The following is a 19,146-nucleotide window of genomic DNA, read 5'->3' on the forward strand; positions in this document are numbered from 1 at the left end:
GGTATACTGGGCCGAAGCCATTTAGGGCTTTAAAGGTCACCACCAACACTTTGAATTGTGCTCGGAAACGTACCGGGAGCCAATGTAGGTCTTTCAGGACCGGTGTTATATGGTCTCGGTGGCCACTCCCAGTCACCAGTCTCGCTGCCGCATTCTGGATTAGTTGTAGTTTCCGGGTCATCTTCAAAGGTAGCCCCACATGGAGCGCATTGCAGTAGTCCAAGCGAGAGATAGCTAGAGCATGCACCACTCTGGCGAGACAATCTGTGGGCAGGTAGGATCTCAGCCTACGTACCAGATGGAGCTGGTAGAAAGATTTTGCCTCCCCATTAGGTTCCCAGGAAGCCATAACTTTGGGTCCAGCACAGAGCAAGGCAAGCCTCAGTGTCTACAGCTTCACCAACCAACATTAATTCCCCTAGCCTATTGTGCTCCTTCCTTGGATTGGATGGCATCCAGCCAGCTGAGAAGGGGAAAGTCTATCTGCTCCTGGACACATCTTCATTTGTCACTATGGCAACATATCTTTTCTTAGCAAAAATTTTGCAATGCTAACAAGGCCAGCCAAGGCCATTACCTTAAAAAAGTAACTAGTTTGACTGATTCACCAGGTTTCCTCTTGTAGATTCTAACCTCACAAAGAATGGCAGGTCTGAGAAGGACCAACTAATATCACCAAAACTGACCCCCAAAACAATAACAATACATTTATCTCAAAGTTGTAATAAATGTTGAGTACAGTGCTGCATCCTGATGGCTCCACAACTGATAGAGAAGAAAACCTGAGAAGAAAACTGAAAATTCCCAAGAAGGATGAACCAAAGAACTTGTGAATTTGAGAATTAAATGCTGGTGATTCCTTAGGATTTTGAGGTACTAAGCTAAACTTTGGTCATATTGTCAGTATCTTCTGGAGATAAAAACCAATAACTAAATGGGAATCAGAAATTTTGTAAAGGACCGAAGAAACCAAACAGCAATAATAATGCATCTAGCATACAATAAACTTCACACATTCATAAGCTTTAAAATTTAATTTCCCTTCTACTTGGACATACTGTGGAGACAACCTCCTTATTTCTTCATTTTTTTGTTCATAGCAAGTGAATGAATAGACATCTAATGTAATAATACTTTCCTCTGCATTAATCTCTTCAGGGCACCTTTGACCTCCTTGTTCCTTAGGCTGTAGATCAACGGATTCAGCATGGGAATCACCACCACATAGAACACAGAAACTATTTTCCCCTGTTCTAGGGACACGCTAGAAGGACGCCTGATGTACATGACAAAGAGTGTCCCATAATAGAGAGTGACAACTGTCAGGTGGAAGCCACATGTGGAGAAAGCTTTGTATCTCGCCCCAGCATTTTTAATTTTCAGGATAGTGAAGAGAATGAAAACGTAGGAGATTAGAATAACAACGAGGGAGCTGATGAGGTTAAAACTGGCAGAAAGTAACATCAGGGTCAGTTTGACATGGGTGTCAGAGCAGGACAGTTTCATGAGAGGTGGGTCAGCACAGTAAAAGTGGTTGATGACATGGGAGCCACAGAAGGTCAGGCGGAAGGTGAATATGGTCTGTATTGTGGCATCTAGGAAAGCATATGCAGAGGGAACTGCCACCAGCCACATGCAAACCTTCCAGGACATCTTTGTGGTATATGTCAGTGGATTGCAGATGGCAACATACCTATCATATGCCATGACGGCCAGGATGAAGGATTCAGTGAGATTCAGTGCAATGAACAGGTCACACTGTATCACACATCCAGTGAGGGAAATGACTTGGTAGTCTGCTACTAAATTTGCCAACATCCGAGGTGTGACATTGGAGGAATAACAAATGTCCACAAAGGATAAGCTGCTGAGAAAGAAGTACATGGGAGTGTGGAGTTGCGAATCCATCCTGATTAATGTGATCATTCCCAGATTCAACAGCAGGGTCATAATATAAACAAATAAAAACAGCATGAAGAATGGAAACTTCAGTTCTCTACGATTGGTGAACCCCAAAAGAATGAAGTCATACATCATTGTCTGATTACTATCAGCCATCTACACATGTATGATGTCTTCTGAGAAGAAAAAAGAACATATACACAAAGTGAATGCAGACACATTATTGGATGTACAGATGAAACAATACTCTTCTCTGGTTTTATTCTGTTGTCTCAAACCTCTTCTATGATTGCGTGCAAATTGGGGAAGGAACTTGAGGTCCTATTTTTTAATGCCCCCACCTTTTAACACACAATAAAACTAGCTTGAAGACAACACATTTTGTTTTCTAATAGAACTGGTGCTATCAAAATCTCAGGGAATGCAAGACAGAAAGACAGAATGTATTTTCACACATGCACATAAACAAGCTGATACACTTTGGAAAGGAGAGAATAAGAACATAAGAAGTACTTTGTTGGTCACCCTGATGGATGACCTGTGCAGAGAGGGGGACGGGAGACTGCGACCTTGCTCCTACTTCTTGATCTCTTGTTGACTTTTGATACTATCGACCATGGCATCCTCCTGGACCAACTCTGGGGAATGGGAATTGGGGACACTCTATCACTGTACACTGGTTCCAATCCTACTTTCAGGACTGAGTCCTGAGAGTAGCATTGGGAGAGTGCTTTTCAGTCCCCTGGCAGCTATGTTATGGGGTTCTGCTCTGTTATCCCCAGTACTATCAATATCTACACGTAGCCAGTGGGAGCAGTCATTCAATGTTTCAGGATGAGGGCCATGAGTATGCTGCTGACACTCACCTCTGTTTCTCCATAACATTAGAATCAGGAGAAGCTGTCCAGTCCTGGCCATTGCCTGGATACAGTGGTGAAATGGATAAGGAAAAACGAACTGATCTTGAATCCTGGCAAGACAGAGGCACTGTGAATGAGGCAGTGTGGTGTAGTGGTTAAGAGCAATGGGCTCGTAATCTGGTGAACCAGGTTCGCGTCCCCACTCCTCCACATGCAGCTGCTGGGTGACCTTGGGCTAGTCACACTTCTCTGAAGTCTCTCAGCCTCACTCACCTCACAGAGTGTTTGTTGGGGAGGAAGGGAAAGGAGAATGTTAGCCGCTTTGAGACTCCTTTGGGTAGTGATAAAGCGGGATATCAAATCCAAACTCTTCTTCTTCTTCTTCGTCTTCTTTTTCTTCTTCTGCCTGACAAATTGTTCAGTTGCCTACCCTGGATGGGTTCGTACTCCCCCTGAAGGAGCAGGTTTGTCGTTTGGGGGTGCTCAGTTCCTTTTACCAACTGCAACTGTTTCAACAGCTATGACCATCCCTGGACCAGGAAAGCCTTGCCACAGTAGTTCATGCATTGGGTTACTGAACTCTGTGTGGGGCTTCTCTTGTGCCTAATCCAGAAGCTGCAGTTGCTGGAGCACAAGTGCTGACAGGAGTGCGACCTTGTCAGCAGATAAAGCTGCAGGAAAACCATGGCAGCCATTTTGAAATTTGCCAGTTTCCATGCCCTCATAAGGAGCGACTTTGCCAGCAGATTGCGCCCATTTCTAGCCCAAAATAAAAAGGCATAAATGCTTCTGAATAAATTGGCAAGCCTGCAAAGCACTTCACACTGAGGCAATCTGTTTTCTCAAAGTGTTGAATGGGAGAGGAATGAATCTTATCATTGGTGGATACACATCTAGTTGCAAGTGATTTGGAAATGAATGTGGCCAATGCACAACTTCAGTCTTAGTCAACATACCATGCTATAGAAATAAAATTTGCAGAGCCAAAGGCACATTTGGCTAAATGCCTGGATAGATATTAGATGTATCACACCAGAATATAGTTAATGGATGCTGGTAAAACCTACCTCAATGAGAGAAGAGACAGTCCCACAGATTCCTGATAGCACTGACAGCTGCATGAAACAGAAAATTTTATAGTCATCTGTGAGTCAAGGGACAGAATCTCCTCTGTTTCTCTTGTTGTTTTCTAGAACCTCGAGAGTAAAATTACTGCACTCCATAGGATACTTAGTGGCTGCTGTTGACAATGAACATGTGTCCATGCTTTTTCCTGTTTAATTAGACTATTGCATCTATTGATCTAGTATAATTTAGTAGTTAATTTTTTGGCTGAAGATATTAGACTTCCTGTTCTCTTTTACCATTGACGATGTCATTATTTCAGTTCATCACTCATGGAAAAGGAATGAAATGTGAAAGTTTGGTAATAATACCAGGAATAATTGCAGAAGAGAAATCCAGTATTTAAAATAAGAGCTAGTGTAATCATTTATATTAACTGTGAACTCATTCTGAGATTATCAACCCTTATGTGGCTAAAAGGAATCATCCATGCCCAAGAGAGAATTATTGGTAGCCTTGGGGTAACTCCATGATTTGCAGAAGTACAAAAAACAAAAACAAAAATCAGGGGAAGAAGGGACACAAATGTAGCCCAGGAAAGAATATGTTCAATGGACACAGGATGCAGAATCCTTTTAGTGATTAGGTTGGCATAAATTCAGTTGGGACCTGTCCTTTTATGTTTTAATTCATGGTCTTGTATATCTGACTTGATTGGCATTTTTGTTAGAGGAATTCCTTTTGTTGATGTTGGTCCAGTCATTTCTTCAATGCATATGCCAAGTACTGTAGCCTTCATTGCACCCCAGAGAATATGAGGTTCGACATTGGGAGAGGCATTGCCAACAAAGTAATTTGTTATAACCATTTGGATTGCCTCTGCAATATCTTGTGGTACAGCAGGAATGTATGCAACCACCATATCGAGTCAGGGATAATGGGGCCCTGTATTTGTAAAGAGGCCTTAGTAGGGGGGTGATCAGATAGAGTCATGGGTTCTATGTTCAATAAAATCAAAATTAGGGAGACAAGAGATTAAAAAGAAAATTCATTCCTGAATAAGAATGAAATTTCAGAGATAAATATGTGTGATAGCTTGCTCCCTGATTTATCTGACACCATGCATTTTTTAGATTGTATCTGTTTAAGAGTGGGAATATACATTTATTTCCAGAATAGCTGCCAAGAGACACATTGGGAAGTCTATCCAAATGCTTACTACAGATAGCATTCAAATTGCCTGCAAAAATAGTTTTATTTTTTTTATTAAAGATTTTCTTGTTTTACAAAAGTGTTTGCAATGTCTGTCTCATATTTTTTTCCCCATGTAACATTTTTACAAATCAGTTTCATTTGTTGAGACATTGGGAAGAAAAGGGGGGAAGAGGTGGAGGGGGGAGATGGGTGGGGGTGGGGTCGGGCGACGGTGTTACTATTTTACTTACTATATGTAGGGTTTGGTGTCAGCGTTGCTTGTGCAGGTTCTTTGTTGTTCACTTGTGTTCCTTTGGTGGTGAGAGAGGTTGGGGTTGGCCTAGGGTGTGGTTGTTCATTTGTGGTTGGCTGTGGTGGTCTTTGTTTTCATGTGTGAGTGGTGTGGGTGGGAGTTTTGAAGGTAACACTCAGGTCCCATTTTACAAATGCTTGCTATGTGAAAATTCACTTTTCTGAACAAAATGAATTAGTATCCATTCCTCACTATATGCACTACGGATTGCATACTCAAGAGTGCATTAGAATTTTTCCAGTAGGAATCAGTGAAAATCATTGACTTGCTATGCAAACAATTGCCTAACAAATGATTTCCATTGTGTTCATAAAACAGGACCAGTGTTTAAACCAATGCAAATAAGAGTGAGGGTACCTAGCATTCCAGCCACACACAGAACCCTTCCCCGTAGGTCCTGAAAATTACAAGATTTGGACAGTGGTTCCCAACTGGTAGTCCGCAGACCCAGGGGGTCCATGTAACCCACCCAGGGGTCCGTGGCACCATTCACATAACAAAAACTACCATAAAGATATCACGATTTTCAAAAGTAGGGGTCTGTGGCTTGGCTTTTGAAAAATACGGGGTCCACAGTACTTAGCTAACTGGGAAACATGAGATTAGGACATGGTTTTCGCAACACCTCTGGACTGCTTATTACCTGGAGCCATATAATGTTTGCTAAGGTATGAGTAGGATAAGAGGCTACTGCTTGTAGCTGCATCATGTGTCTCCTGCAGAAAGAAACAATAAAGGGCTTCTGCCTCCTAATGTACTCAGAGTTCCTCCACTGCTTGATTACATCATCTAAGCCTTCTACCTTCAGTGAAACACTATAGACATCAGCCATGACAAAAGAGGAATCCCATAATGATACACAGGCCCAGGGCAATCACGAAAATCTAATGTGTGTATTCTATAACAAATTCCACATCCCCAAAACTCCCCACCCCAACTATTCCCCCCTACTCCAGACCCTATCATGCCTAAGCAAGCATCCTCAGAAAGACTAAGGAACTTGTGGTGCAAACAAATGGTTTTCTGGCTTTCAAATGGTTTGTGTATGAGGCGGAGGGAAACACTACATCCACATGAATATAAGGAGCATTCTTTTCATTGTAAAATCCAATAAACCAATAGTAACATTAATACCACCTCACATTAACACCACAAGTTTAATTTCTTGGAGAGCCAAATAAAGAATAGTATATATGCAACCAAAATGAGAGGTAACACCAATAGGATAAAGATACTCATTTCTTCATTGTAGTTGATGGTCTCATGAAGCTCATGGAGAAAAAGACACCAGGCTAGGCTTTGGGCTTCGGTGTTTCTTTGCAGATGTAAGAAGGATTCCATACCTGGTGCTGACTCCAAGTTTCTCTTTTTCCCCAGGAGATTCACAATTTGAGGGTGAAAATGTAAGTCAGAAGTTTCGGAAGAGGCTGCAAAGAGCATCTCACCTACCCATTAGGTGCCATTGCAGTGTGTAAGCAATATGTCCACCCAAACACCCTGTTTCAGTTTTGAAGAACTGGTGGATCTGAAAATTAGATGCTGAAGATGAGTGAGAGATACTATGTCGTATTTGGGCCACACTGTCAATATTTTATGGAAATGGAAACAAAAAACCAAAACTGAATTGGAAAAGTGGGGAGGGAAGGAAAAAACCAGACAGCAAGTTGCAAGAACTCATCTACCACATATTAAACAACATAAGCTGTAAAATTTCATATTCCCTCTTCTTCACCATATGGTGGACACATCTTCCTCATGGATCATTTCATTTCATAACTAGTGAATGAATAGACATTTAATGCAATAACACTTTCCTCTGCAATAATCTCTTCAGGGCACCCTTCACTTCCTTGTTCCTTAGGCTGTAGATCAACGGATTCAGCATAGGGATCACCACGGCATAGAACACAGAGACTATTTTGCCCTGTTCTAGGGACACGCTAGAAGGACGTCTGATGTACATGACAAAGAGTGTCCCATAGAAAAGGGTGACAGCTGTCAGGTGGGAGCCACATGTGGAGAAAGCTTTGTACCTCGCTCCGGTATTGCGAATTTTCAGAATAGTGAAGAGGATGAAGGTGTAGGAAGTCAGAATAACAGCTAGGGAGCTGATGAGGTTGAAACTGGCAGAAAGTAACATCAGGGTCAATTTGACATGGGTGTCAGAGCAGGACAGTTTCATGAGAGGTGGGTCAGCACAGTAAAAGTGGTTGATGACATGGGAGCCACAGAAGGTCAAGTGGAAAGTGAATATGGTCTGTATCATGGCATCTAGGAAAGCATATGCAGAGGGAACTGCCACCAGCCACATGCAAACCTTCCGGGACATCTTTGTGGTATATGTCAGTGGATTGCAGATGGCAACATACCTATCATATGCCATGACAGCCAGGATGAAGGACTCCGTAAGCACCAGTGCAATGAAGAGATAACACTGTATCAGACATCCAGTAAAGGAAATGACTTTATAGTCTGCTACAAAATTGGCCAGCATCCGAGGTGTGACATTGGAGGAATAGCAGAGGTCAACAAAGGACAGGCTGCTGAGGAAGAAGTACATGGGAGTGTGGAGTTGGGAATCCATCCTGATTAATGTGATCATCCCCAGATTCCCCAGAAGGGTGATAATGTAAACGACTGAAAACAGCATGAAGAGAGGAAGCTGCAGCTCTCTACGATTTGTGACACCCAAAAGAATGAAGTCAAATACAATTGTGTTATTTCTTTCAGCCATCTACACATTTATAACGTCTTCTGAAAATGAAAGGAACATACATGCAAAGAATGTGAAATCAGACTTATTATTTGATGTGCTGCTGAAGAAATATTCTTCCCTAGTTTTATTATGTGGTCTCAAACCTCTACTGTTTTTGTTTGTGATTCAAGGGAGGATCTTGGGGTCCTTTTTATCTCCATTGTTTTAACACACAACAGAACTAGCTTGAAGACAACATATTTTGTTTCATAATAGACTTTGTGCTACCTGAATGAAAAGGGAATGAATAATAGAAACATAGTTAAAATGCACACATGCACAAACTTATAAATTTGAAAAAGGTTAGTATTATATGAGGGAGGAGACTACACAGAGAATAAGAACACAAAAAGCACCATCTAGTTCAATATTTTCTTTCCCACACCTGCCAAACAGATGCATTTAGAATGTGACAAAAAAAGTGTGTGAATGCTATTCTGACTTGTTTAGCTTCAACATCTGATCATCAGAGGTATCCATATTCTCATGGGTAAAGCAGGTGATTAAAGTGGGGACCTTGAAGTGCTTTCTGGTGCACTGGTGATCCAGATATTATCAGACCTTATATGTATGGAGAAGATAGAGCTATGGATCTCTTTTCTATATACAGTGGGCCCTCTAGATATGAATTTAATTTGTTCCGGGGGTCCGTGAGCACCCCAAAAAATCCATAACCAGAGGTGCTGCTTCTGCACATGTGTGCAGCAAACCCAGAAGAATACTTCCAGGTTTGCCACATTCGTAACCTGAAAGTTACGTATCCAGAGAGGTACGTAACCCGAGATTCCACTGTACAGAAGAAAGAGGTGGTTACATTGACTCACCATATTTTTTTTGGGGGGGTATAGCTAAGGTAAATTTCAAAAAAGAACCTGAAAGCATTCACAACCATAGCACTCCACTCAATATTCCAGAGTCAGAAAAACTACTTTCAACCTAAAATCAAACAGCTTGTCAATAGCTCCAAATTAGATGAAAGGGGAGAAATGAAAACAAGATCGAATGAAAGCAAATGTAAAGTGATTCACACAATGGGGCAAAATATCAACAACTGACATATACAGGAAAGGGATCTGCTGATTATGATGATGACATGGCGTCTTGTGATCATGGTAGAAAGAATTTAGAAGGGTAGCTGCATTTGGAATACTATCTACTGCTCTGGCCACACAGTATCAAAAGGGGTATTGTCGATCTGGAAAAGGTGCAGAAAATGCCAGTAAAATGATCACGGGATTGGCAAACCTTTCCTTTAAAAAGTAAGGTGTTCGGACCTCATAGAAAACAGAGAAGAGTGGTGTGGTTAAAGTTAATAAAAATATGCATACTGTGGAGATGGTGAACAGAGACAAGTTCCTAATGTTGTTGTCTAAATAATAATGCTAGCACTCAGGGTCATCCAGTGAAAGTGATTGGCAAGAGATTCAGGACAGTGACTGCCTTTGAGGATTTCAAAGGCAGTTTCAGTGGGAGATTCATTCATTCATTCATTCATTCGTTTATTCATTCGTTTATTGAATTTATATACTGCCCTATACACAGAGGTCTCAGGACGGTTCACAAAAAAAGAAGATTAGACATGTTTGTAATTTTCAGACCAACTACTCATAAAACCCCAGGCGTGGTTGATTATTTTTTACCAACCTCCAAAGTGTAAAGCTACAGGGAAAACCACAACAGCTATTCTAAAATTTGACAGGTTCTGTGCCCTCTTTAGCAGATGACTTTGCCTGCAAATCTCATCCATTCCTACCCTAAAATAATAATTAAAAGGTATATTTTTTCTGACTGATTCACCAACTACTTCAGACTGAGGTCTGTTGTTTTCCCACAGTTCCGAATTGGGGTCCAAACTAAATCTTGCTGTTGTTGGACACATCTAGCTGCAGCTAATTCAGAAACAGATAAGACCACTGCACAGTGGCAGTCTTTCTCAACACACTATGCTATAGAAATAGAGCCCAATGGATGTTAGGTTGAATGCCTCAACTGATATAAGATGTCCCACACCCAAATATAGGCAATGGGTGCTGGTAAAACCTACCTCAATGAGGAAATAGGCAATCCCACAGACTCCCAAGAGCACCGGCGGCTGAATGAAGCAGAAGGCTTTATATTCATCTATGAGCCCAGGGAGATTGTCTCTGAAATGGCTCTTCTGCTCTACTTCTTGTCCTCTAGAGCCCTGAGAGTAAAATTACTGCTCTCCATCGGATTCCTGGGAGCTGTTGTTGACAATGAAAATGTGCCCCCTTTCCTGTTTAATTAGATTATAGTGGTATGACCTTTTGAACTAATATGAATCAGAAGATCAAAGATTGCCATCCTGGAATGTGCAGGAGCCATGATGCTTTTGAAGGGTTTCACTGCTGTCTCTGAGCTTTCATACTTTATTTCTTGAAAAAGCAACCTTGTAGCCCTCCAAAAATGAAAGTTATAGGACAAAATGTACAGTGAGTGGGTGTGGCTACATTGTATATATATTTTTTCCTACTGAAGAATGTCCCCTGTTGCCATTAGACAGCAACGGGATCAGTGTGTGTGTGTGTGTGTGTGTGTGTGTGTGTGTGTGTGTAAAACCAATATTGTGTGATTTCCAGAATCAAAACCAACACCACATGCAGTAGCTGATTTTCCATAATAAGCATAACTTTGTTGGGGGTAGCCATATCTCTTTTGCTTTTTCTGGCTACACTCCCCATGGCAGCCATTTTGTCTTATGCCATAACAGTTGTTTATTGAGTTTTCAAACAGGACAGGAAAATTGGCTTCCAGGTGGAGAGATCAAAATTAGAAACAGAATTGTTGGAACCCAATACTAAGAATTTGTCAAGAATTTATAACTTGCTGTTGAAATGGAATACACAGGATGAGATGGTTAAATCAGCTATGATTAAATGGGCACAAGACATTGGTCATGACATTATGTTTGCTGACTGGGAACAGTTATGGACTACCGGTATAAAATTTACGGCATGTAATGCCTTAAGAGAGAACATTATGAAAATGATTTATTGGTGGTGCATGACCCCAGTCAAGCTTGCAAAAATCTATCATACGCCCAATAATAAATGCTGGAAATGTAAGGAAACTGAAGGTACTTTCTACCACCTTTGGTGGACGTGCCCAAGGATCAAGGCCTTCTGGGAAATGATCTATAATGAAATTAAGAAGGTCCTTAAGTGTACCTTCCATAAGAAACCAGAGGCCTTTCTCCTGGGCATGGTGGGCCAATTGGTGTCATGGAAAGATAGGACGTTCTTTATGTATGCTACAACAGCAGCAAGAGTTCTTTTAGCAAAGTATTGGAAGACACAAGAACTACCCACGCTGGAAGAGTGGCAGACGAAGGTGATAGACTATATGGGACTGGCTGAGATGACTGGCAGAATCCGTGACCAAGGAAAAGAGACGGTGGAAGAAGATTGGAAGAAATTTAAAGTTTATCTTAAGAACTGTTGTAAAATTAATGAGTGCTAAAATGTCATGGGTAATGTAAAACAGAATTGCAGTGACAAATAATTGGGTAAGAGAAAAAGGATTAAAGAAAGTGAATTATAAGTAATTGAAATTAGGGGTTGCTGGAAAAGTTTAAAACAGGGATGCAGAAAAGGGAGGTATGGGGAAGTCGTTGAAATAAGGTTTAAGAAAAAGAGGTTATGAAATTATACGTGTTTATATGTTTGTTTGTTTATGTATTGTCTTGTATTGTGTTTTAATATATGTTGGAAAATTAATAAAAATTTATTAAAAAACAAACAAACAGTTGTTTATTGACCGGTGCCTCCAGCACTCTCAACATTTGAAATGTACCCATTAGTTCAAAAGGGCTGGCAACCCCTGTAGCACATAATGTGTACATTTGTTCTGAATTGGGGATGAGGAGCCAGAAGTGGAGTCTTGTGCCATATCCCTAGGAACCTACACCAAATAACCAAATGGTACAAATGATATCTGAGTGGCTATGGACCATAATGTTAACCGTAACTGCAGTACTGCACAACTAGGAGATAGAAAGTTAAGGTGAACATGAGCCTACATTCTTCCTAAGCTTGCTAATAAAGACTCTCCTCCCTGGAAGAGAGGGGAGTGGTTGTGGGCAGGAGACCGAGCTCCGCCCCTGGTAGGGGGCCTTAGCCCCCTCCCCTCCTTACCTGGCTGGTGCCCACGCCCACCGGAGGCAGCCAACCAGGTGCCTCCGGGGGGCGTGTGTAGCAGCTTAATGCTGTGGCACCAGCTCCGCCTCCTCCTCATTCGTCGTCGTCCCTCAGCGAGTCACCCACCCTCCACTCCCATTTAGCTCAGGGTCTAGGTTTTTGGCCTTGCTATGGACCTTAGGTTGGTCGCCCCGGTTGTCTGGGGGGCCTGGTAGGAATTTTTCCATTTGGCATTAGGCTTTTTGGTTTTTTCGCCTACCTCGTAGCAATCGTCACAACTTTTGTGGTATTGGTGGGTAGGTTAGGCATTGGATTCATGTGTTGTGCTGTGTCAAGGGCTAGGTGTGGCCATCGCCTATGCTATCTACCGTGGGTTATTCCGTTAAAGGAATCTGGCGGTCGTGTATTCCGTCCGATGCCTGCTTGGCGGGAGGCCATGGCACGACCCTCGGTGACATCAGGGGGTGAGCCTATAGTTGGATTAGCATCAACAGGCTCCACCTACTGTTGAATAAACCCACCTCCTATAGTCATCCAATGCCTAAGCCAATACCTTTTCACTGCTGTAATCAATAAAGTTGTGGCCTTTCCTTGCCCATTAACCTTATATCACGTGTCCTTGTGTATTTATTTCACTTAGCGGGGGTCGGGCCCTCGATCCACAATAAACAAATAAAGTAGAGGTGGTATTTATTGTTATATGCTCCCTCCTTCCTCACATGGTTAGAGATTCCAAGTGGAAGCACTTACCTGAGTTTGGGAGATAAGACCACTGAAAACTTACGGCTTTTTGTAAAAAATTAATATATTTTTAAAAAAAGTATGTGTGGAAATATGCAAATAGAACATAGCTGGAGGCAGACAGCTTTCATCCTTCAGGGCAGCGTTTCATTTCAGATCACCAGAGACATTTACAATACAAATGAGTTTCTAGAGCTCAAAGGTGAGTTTCTGCTTCTCTGTCCTGTGTTTCCCATTCCCCATCTTCTGTTCCAAAAATGCTCCTATTGCCATCATACCCCCAAAGAAGACTCAGGGCACAATACTAAAGTGGGAGAATGTTATATTTATTAGAATATGAAAATAACAATGAGGATCTGCAATAACCAAATAGAAAATTGAACTGATCAGACAAATCAAATAATCCAAGCAGGAAAGTTCCTCACTGATGGAGAGATCATATCCCTTCTTGCTCCTAGGCAAGGTACAACCTATGACCCCCACAGCAAATATTGAAGTAACACTTCCTCCTTGCTACCAGGGCCTTGGGTTTTTGAGCCAAACAATGCATCACAGCCCACTGGTTTGACGTTCTCCCTAGTACATATGCTGCATGACACCCGCAATAAGCCACAAAGCAATTGCAATGGAGGCTGACCAAGGAGTGCATTTAACAATAATGCCTTGCATAATACCTCAGGAATTTACTCAACAGATCTTAATTCCACTTTGCTGCCCAGACTAAGGGCCAGATTAAACCAAATAAGGAACTCCACTCCAAACAAGGAACTCCCAGGAGAGTAAAGTAGGTGAAAAAGAGGCCAAATTCCAGGGTAATTAGGTGCTCTACCAAGAACTTCTACTCAGTCCCTTCAACAAGCATCTAGCAAAGTTCACACTGTACAAAGGCAGGACGGGTGTGTACCACACAGTTTGGGGCAGTTTAGGGAGGAATTTCTGGTCTGTGACCATAAAAAATTAATTGATTGATTCATTCATTCATTCATTCATTCAGTTTGGGGAGGAGCTGGTTTATAAGCTAACAATTATGCTTCTATCTCCATACCGTGAAGAAACTGTGTTTGTTCCCTGTTTAAGGAGAGACGCCACAGACCCTCCTCCCAAGACCCTGGAAGAACCTGAATGCTGTCTGTGTCAGCAAGTAAGGAGAAGAGAGATGGCGGGGCAGCAAATCCATCTCCACATCACTATCTGGTAGCCCCGCCAACCTGGAGGCTTGTGTTTTGTTAAATTGGAAATATTAATTTGCATTGTATTTTTGCTGGTTTAACTTACAATATGATCCTTGTATTTTTTGCTTTTCTCTGCTTATTTTTATTACTTTGTTCCCCCCTCTGGGATTGAAAGCATTCAACAAAGAGCACCCTATAGATAAATGTAAATAAATAAAGAAAACAAATAATTAAATGCATCTTTTCAACCAGGCTATGACAGTTGTAGAAAGAGTATGGATTTCACCTGCTCAAAACCCCACAGGAATCACAAACATAAATATGCTTTTCTGTTCTTAGCAACTCTGGGGGAAAGAAATTCTCAGAGTATTCTTAATTGACTTCCAAGGCTGCACTAAAGTAATGATTGTGTCATGTCTTTGGGGATCCATGCTAGTCAGGAAGTTCAGGAAAATGTTAGTGGTCACATGTCGTACAGCTAAGGATGACAGTATAAAACTATTCTTCTGCCTAGCTCCAGTATCAGTGCTCTGGACAGCGCCAGATTTAGGGCAGTTTCCCTGCACAGGGGGCACAAAATTGAGAAGATCCATCATTGAGAAGATTCATTTCGGGGCCCCAAATTCTGGATTCACTCAGGGTGCCATACTACCAAAGATTACCAAAACCCGCCCTTGCTCTGGACTCTGGGTGGAAATGTCTCCAACATTTCCTGAACTGGTAGGCTGAACATGGCTGTAAAAAGTATTCATTATTTGTCCCAGAAACAGTCATTATTTGTAATCCCATACAGCACTGTATCTATGGGGGTGGGGTTGTTCCAATCTACAGAATGGCAATACTGTGCTGGCAAAATAATCCTGTGATTAGGGTAGCTAATCATTTGTCATCAAAAAAGAGGACATGGGTTGGCATGTAATTAGCACATCCTAATTTGCATGTATAGGTGCAAATGTTGAAAGAATTATGATAATTTAAGGAGAAATGCAATATATCTCACCCTGATGGGGAAGTATGTGACTGGATGACCTTTGTTTCTGCTCATTCTACAGTCCAGGGGCTAATTGCTGATGAGCAAGTTCAAGGCTTCTGCTATCTCTTCTTATGGCTCTTTATCTTAAAACTGGACTTGGACCACACAGCCCTTCAAACAGAAGATGTCTTCAAACTGAGGACTGTCATCTGGCAGCACTTCAAAGAGTGAACCATCCTGTGAAACTTCAGGCACATGGCACCTGACCCAGTGATTATGGCATAAACTTACACACGGAATTCCTACTTTCCTCTATACTTTCAATGGGAATTATCTGGGGCTTGTTTGTGCCTAGATGGGCTTGAAGGGTAGACTGGGAAAAGACTGGAAAAGATCCTGCAGAATCCAATTCCACAGTATGTTCTAGGCTAGCCTTCAGCAGCATGTTTCCATGTTTATTCTTCCATAGATATTCTACTCAATTGTCATGGCCTTCAGTTGAACAACAAACTTATTGATGATGATGATGTTCTGGGGCTGGGGAAACCCAGCCAGATGGGCAGGGTACAAATAATAAATTATTATTATTATTATTGTTGTTGTTGTTGTTGTTGTTGTTGTTGTTGTTGTTGTTGTTGTTGTATATTGTGCCAATGTCTGCCCGAAGGAAGGAAGAAACATAAACTGGGTTGTTTTGTCTTTCAGGAAAAGCACTTAGACTGCCTGCATTTCAATTCTTGTATCTCAAAAGGCAAAATGCATAGCAGAATGGTGAAAGGAAATAATACATCAGGATCTGAATTTATTCTCTTGGGATTTGCAGAGTATCCTAAACTGCAGCTCCCACTCTCTGTTCTGTTCCTGCTGGTCTATATTATTACTGTTGTGGGAAATCTGGGGACAATCACAGTAATCAAGATGGACTCCCAACTCCACACACCCATGTACTTCTTCCTCAGCAGCTTGTCCTTTATAGACTTTTGCTATTCCTCCAATGTCACACCTCGGATGTTGGCAAATTTAATTACAGGCCACAAATACATTTCTTTTACTGGATGTGTGATACAGTGTTATCTCTTCATTGCTCTGGGTCTCACAGAATGTTTCATCCTGGCCGTCATGGCATATGATCGGTATGCAGCTATCTGCAATCCACTGACATATACCATAAAGATGACACCAAAGGTTTGCATGTGGCTGGTGGCTGTTCCCTCTGCATATGCTTTCCTAGATGCCATGATACAGACCATATTCACCTTCCGCCTGACCTTCTGTGGCTCCCATGTCATCAACCACTTTTACTGTGCTGACCCACCTCTCATGAAACTGTCCTGCTCTGACACCCATGTCAAACAGACCCTAATGTTACTTTCTGCCAGTTTCAACCTCATCAGCTCCCTCGCTGTTATTCTAATCTCCTACATTTTCATTCTCTCTACGATCCTGAGGATACCCTCTGTTGAGGGTAGGTACAAAGCTTTCTCCACATGTGGCTTCCACCTGATGGCGGTTACCCTCTTTTATGGGACAGTTTTCGTCATGTATATCAGGCGTCCTTCTAGCCTGTCCCCAGAACGGGGCAAAATAGTATCTTTGTTTTATGCAGTGGTGATTCCCATGCTGAATCCACTGATCTATAGCCTAAGGAACAAGGAGGTCAAGGGTGCCATGAAGAGACTGGTAGGGAAGTACTTTACTAATATACACTGTAAACGATAATGTCCATTAATTCCTTATTTAAAGGTTAATATCCACTATTATTTATTTCCATAAATAGTGTGAAGTCTATGCTTATATAAAGAACGGTTGTGAGTGTTGTGTGTTTCTGTTCTGCTTGTAATGCCAAAGGCATTAGGCAACAAGTAGCCATGTTGGTCAACTACTGCAGCAGAATGGGTTCAGCTCTTGATCATTTTTGATCAGAGCTAGTTTCAGATGAAATTAATATTGCAGTTTATGGCACCTGCACTTGCTGATACTTATAAAGTGGGAAGCTGGCTTTGTACATTGTACATTTATATAGTCTAAAGACAGAAGTGGACATTACAAATGAAATGGAACTGCTACTGAAAAATAGCAGCCTTGTTGTTCAAATTAGAGCTGCCCATCCCATTATTATCTCTGATTTTAAGGGCATGTGTTGTATAGAATGGTCATTATGATTTTGGAGCTGTGTGTAGCTATTCAAACATGACATCCAATGTATGCATGTCTGGCAGACTTGGGGATGGGAAGCCATGGGCAAAGGAAGGTGCTATCCAGAGCCTTCACTGCTCATAGACTTTTCACACATCTATGTAGGTTTGAGACCATAGTAAACTCTAATAACATGGTAGGCCCAGCATTGCCATTTCTTCCACTCCTCCTCACTTTCATCAATTTCTGAGTGGCTCTCAGAGCTTCCATCAAACTAAAAAATAAACACAATTGCCTCTGTCAAGAGTGGTGATGCAGTAAGGCTTTAAAGCAGCTACCACATTGTTAGTGGTTGTTTCTAACCCTAAGAAACACTGGGGAGGCTGACAAGGGAGAAAACAGAGGTTAGTGAAACCTCAATGCCCTTAGATAAGTCACTAATTTGGGGCTGAAACTTGTAAGTCTTCCAAGGATAAAGAAGTAAAACATTGCCTTTATAATAGACCCAGAGAAACCCGTTGGTTTCGCCCCCCACAAAAATATTGACAATGACAGCTCTATTTGTGCAGTGTTAGGCCCTGATTCTTTTTATCTTAGAACAGCAAAGCTTGGGCACAAGGGCTGTGCACTGAATTCAGCCAACTCCCAGGCCAAAATGGGATGATAAGGGGGGAAATCGGCTTCAACGAAGTTGGGGTGAGAGTTAGACAGTCCTGGATCACTCCAGTTTGCCTTGGACTATGCAGAGTGACCTGGGCTGTCAAGGGGCAGGGTGTTTGGCAAGGAAGGCCGATGCACCTTTATAAGCCATTCCAAAGCAGGAAGAAGACCCCACCACCACCAGCAGGTGGCCTCATTGATGTGCTCCAAAGGAAGGCAAAGCAATACTTTTGGCACCAGCTTTGCTGCAGAAGTTGCTGAAAGGAAGCATACAAGGCACTTTCCAACCACCTTAGGGACTCCACTCCAGATTTATGTAGGGTTTACTTTAGCCGGAAAATATTCCACAAGGCAGCAGAGGTTTAGGATCAGAGTTTTCCTTCCCCTAGATGGGCAGCCTTCCCAGGTTGATGAGCCCCATATGCCTCTACACCATGTGCAGAAACCGCCTTCTTGACCATTGGACCCACTATTGGTCTCGTCCACTCAATCCACTGGAGCCTACAGGGCTTCACTCTTCACCTACAGGGGACAGACTAGTCCCTAACACACTGAGGGTTTAAGACCCATTGGCTATCCTCACCTGGTTTAGGCGGCCAATTGAAGCAATTTCCCAGGTTGTGTTGCATGCTGTTGCATGCTGACAGCTTCTGGAAGCTACAGGTGAGAGCCAAATGCAGGGTGGGGATCAAAGGTGGATAAACTACCCCAGAAGGAGCATGACGTGCCCCCCACCAGAAGTGCTACCCCTCCCCTAAGACCCCAATATCTGTCTTAATTTACCAGAATAAAAGGACAAAGATGTGCAGGAGTTTCACAACAGCAATTGATTGGTTGTTAAACTACAAAGTGATTACAGTAGAAATAAAACTGAGCCAATACCCAAGAATGACATTGATACTGTCCAGTAAAGTTTTTAATCCTACAGTGATTCACCTTTTGTTCCCATTTTGTTACATATGTTACAGTGGCTTTGTAAAGTAAAGGTAAAGGACCTCCGGACAGTTAAGTCCAGTCAAAGGTGACTATGGGGTTGCGGCGCTCATCTCGCTTTCAGACCGAGGGAGCCGGCGTTTGTCCACAGACAGCTTTCCGGGTCATGTGGCCAGCATGATTAAACCACTGCTAGGAAGCCGTTTACCTTCCCACTGCAGTGGTACCTATTTATCTACATGCACTGACGTGCTTTCAAACTGCTAGGTTGGCAGGAGCTGGGAC

At 42.2% G+C, this 19,146-nt stretch overlaps 3 protein-coding genes across 3 annotated transcripts; 1 reads left to right on the forward strand and 2 right to left on the reverse strand.

Annotated features, from left to right (window-relative positions):
* Positions 1-1,119: 1,119 nt before the first annotated feature.
* On the reverse strand, positions 1,120-2,058 carry LOC310742139 (olfactory receptor 5M5-like; the record flags this gene model as incomplete). Its single annotated transcript, XM_083571053.1, has 1 exon — positions 1,120-2,058. The coding sequence occupies one exon, from the start codon at positions 2,056-2,058 to the stop codon at positions 1,120-1,122; it is 939 nt and encodes a 312-aa protein (XP_083427179.1).
* Positions 2,059-7,129: 5,071 nt separating this feature from the next.
* Positions 7,130-8,068, reverse strand: LOC310770485 (olfactory receptor 5M5-like; the record flags this gene model as incomplete). The annotated part of the gene is made up of 1 exon (XM_083631374.1): positions 7,130-8,068. The coding sequence occupies one exon, from the start codon at positions 8,066-8,068 to the stop codon at positions 7,130-7,132; it is 939 nt and encodes a 312-aa protein (XP_083487500.1).
* A 7,832-nt stretch (positions 8,069-15,900) lies between these two features.
* LOC310747263 (olfactory receptor 5M11-like) lies at positions 15,901-16,851 on the forward strand (the record flags this gene model as incomplete). Its single annotated transcript, XM_083581613.1, has 1 exon — positions 15,901-16,851. The coding sequence occupies one exon, from the start codon at positions 15,901-15,903 to the stop codon at positions 16,849-16,851; it is 951 nt and encodes a 316-aa protein (XP_083437739.1).
* Positions 16,852-19,146: the final 2,295 nt, after the last annotated feature.

Source organism: Podarcis filfolensis (assembly GCF_964270895.1).
Source record: "Podarcis filfolensis genome assembly, chromosome: 1".
Classification (NCBI taxonomy): Eukaryota; Metazoa; Chordata; class Lepidosauria; order Squamata; family Lacertidae; genus Podarcis; species Podarcis filfolensis.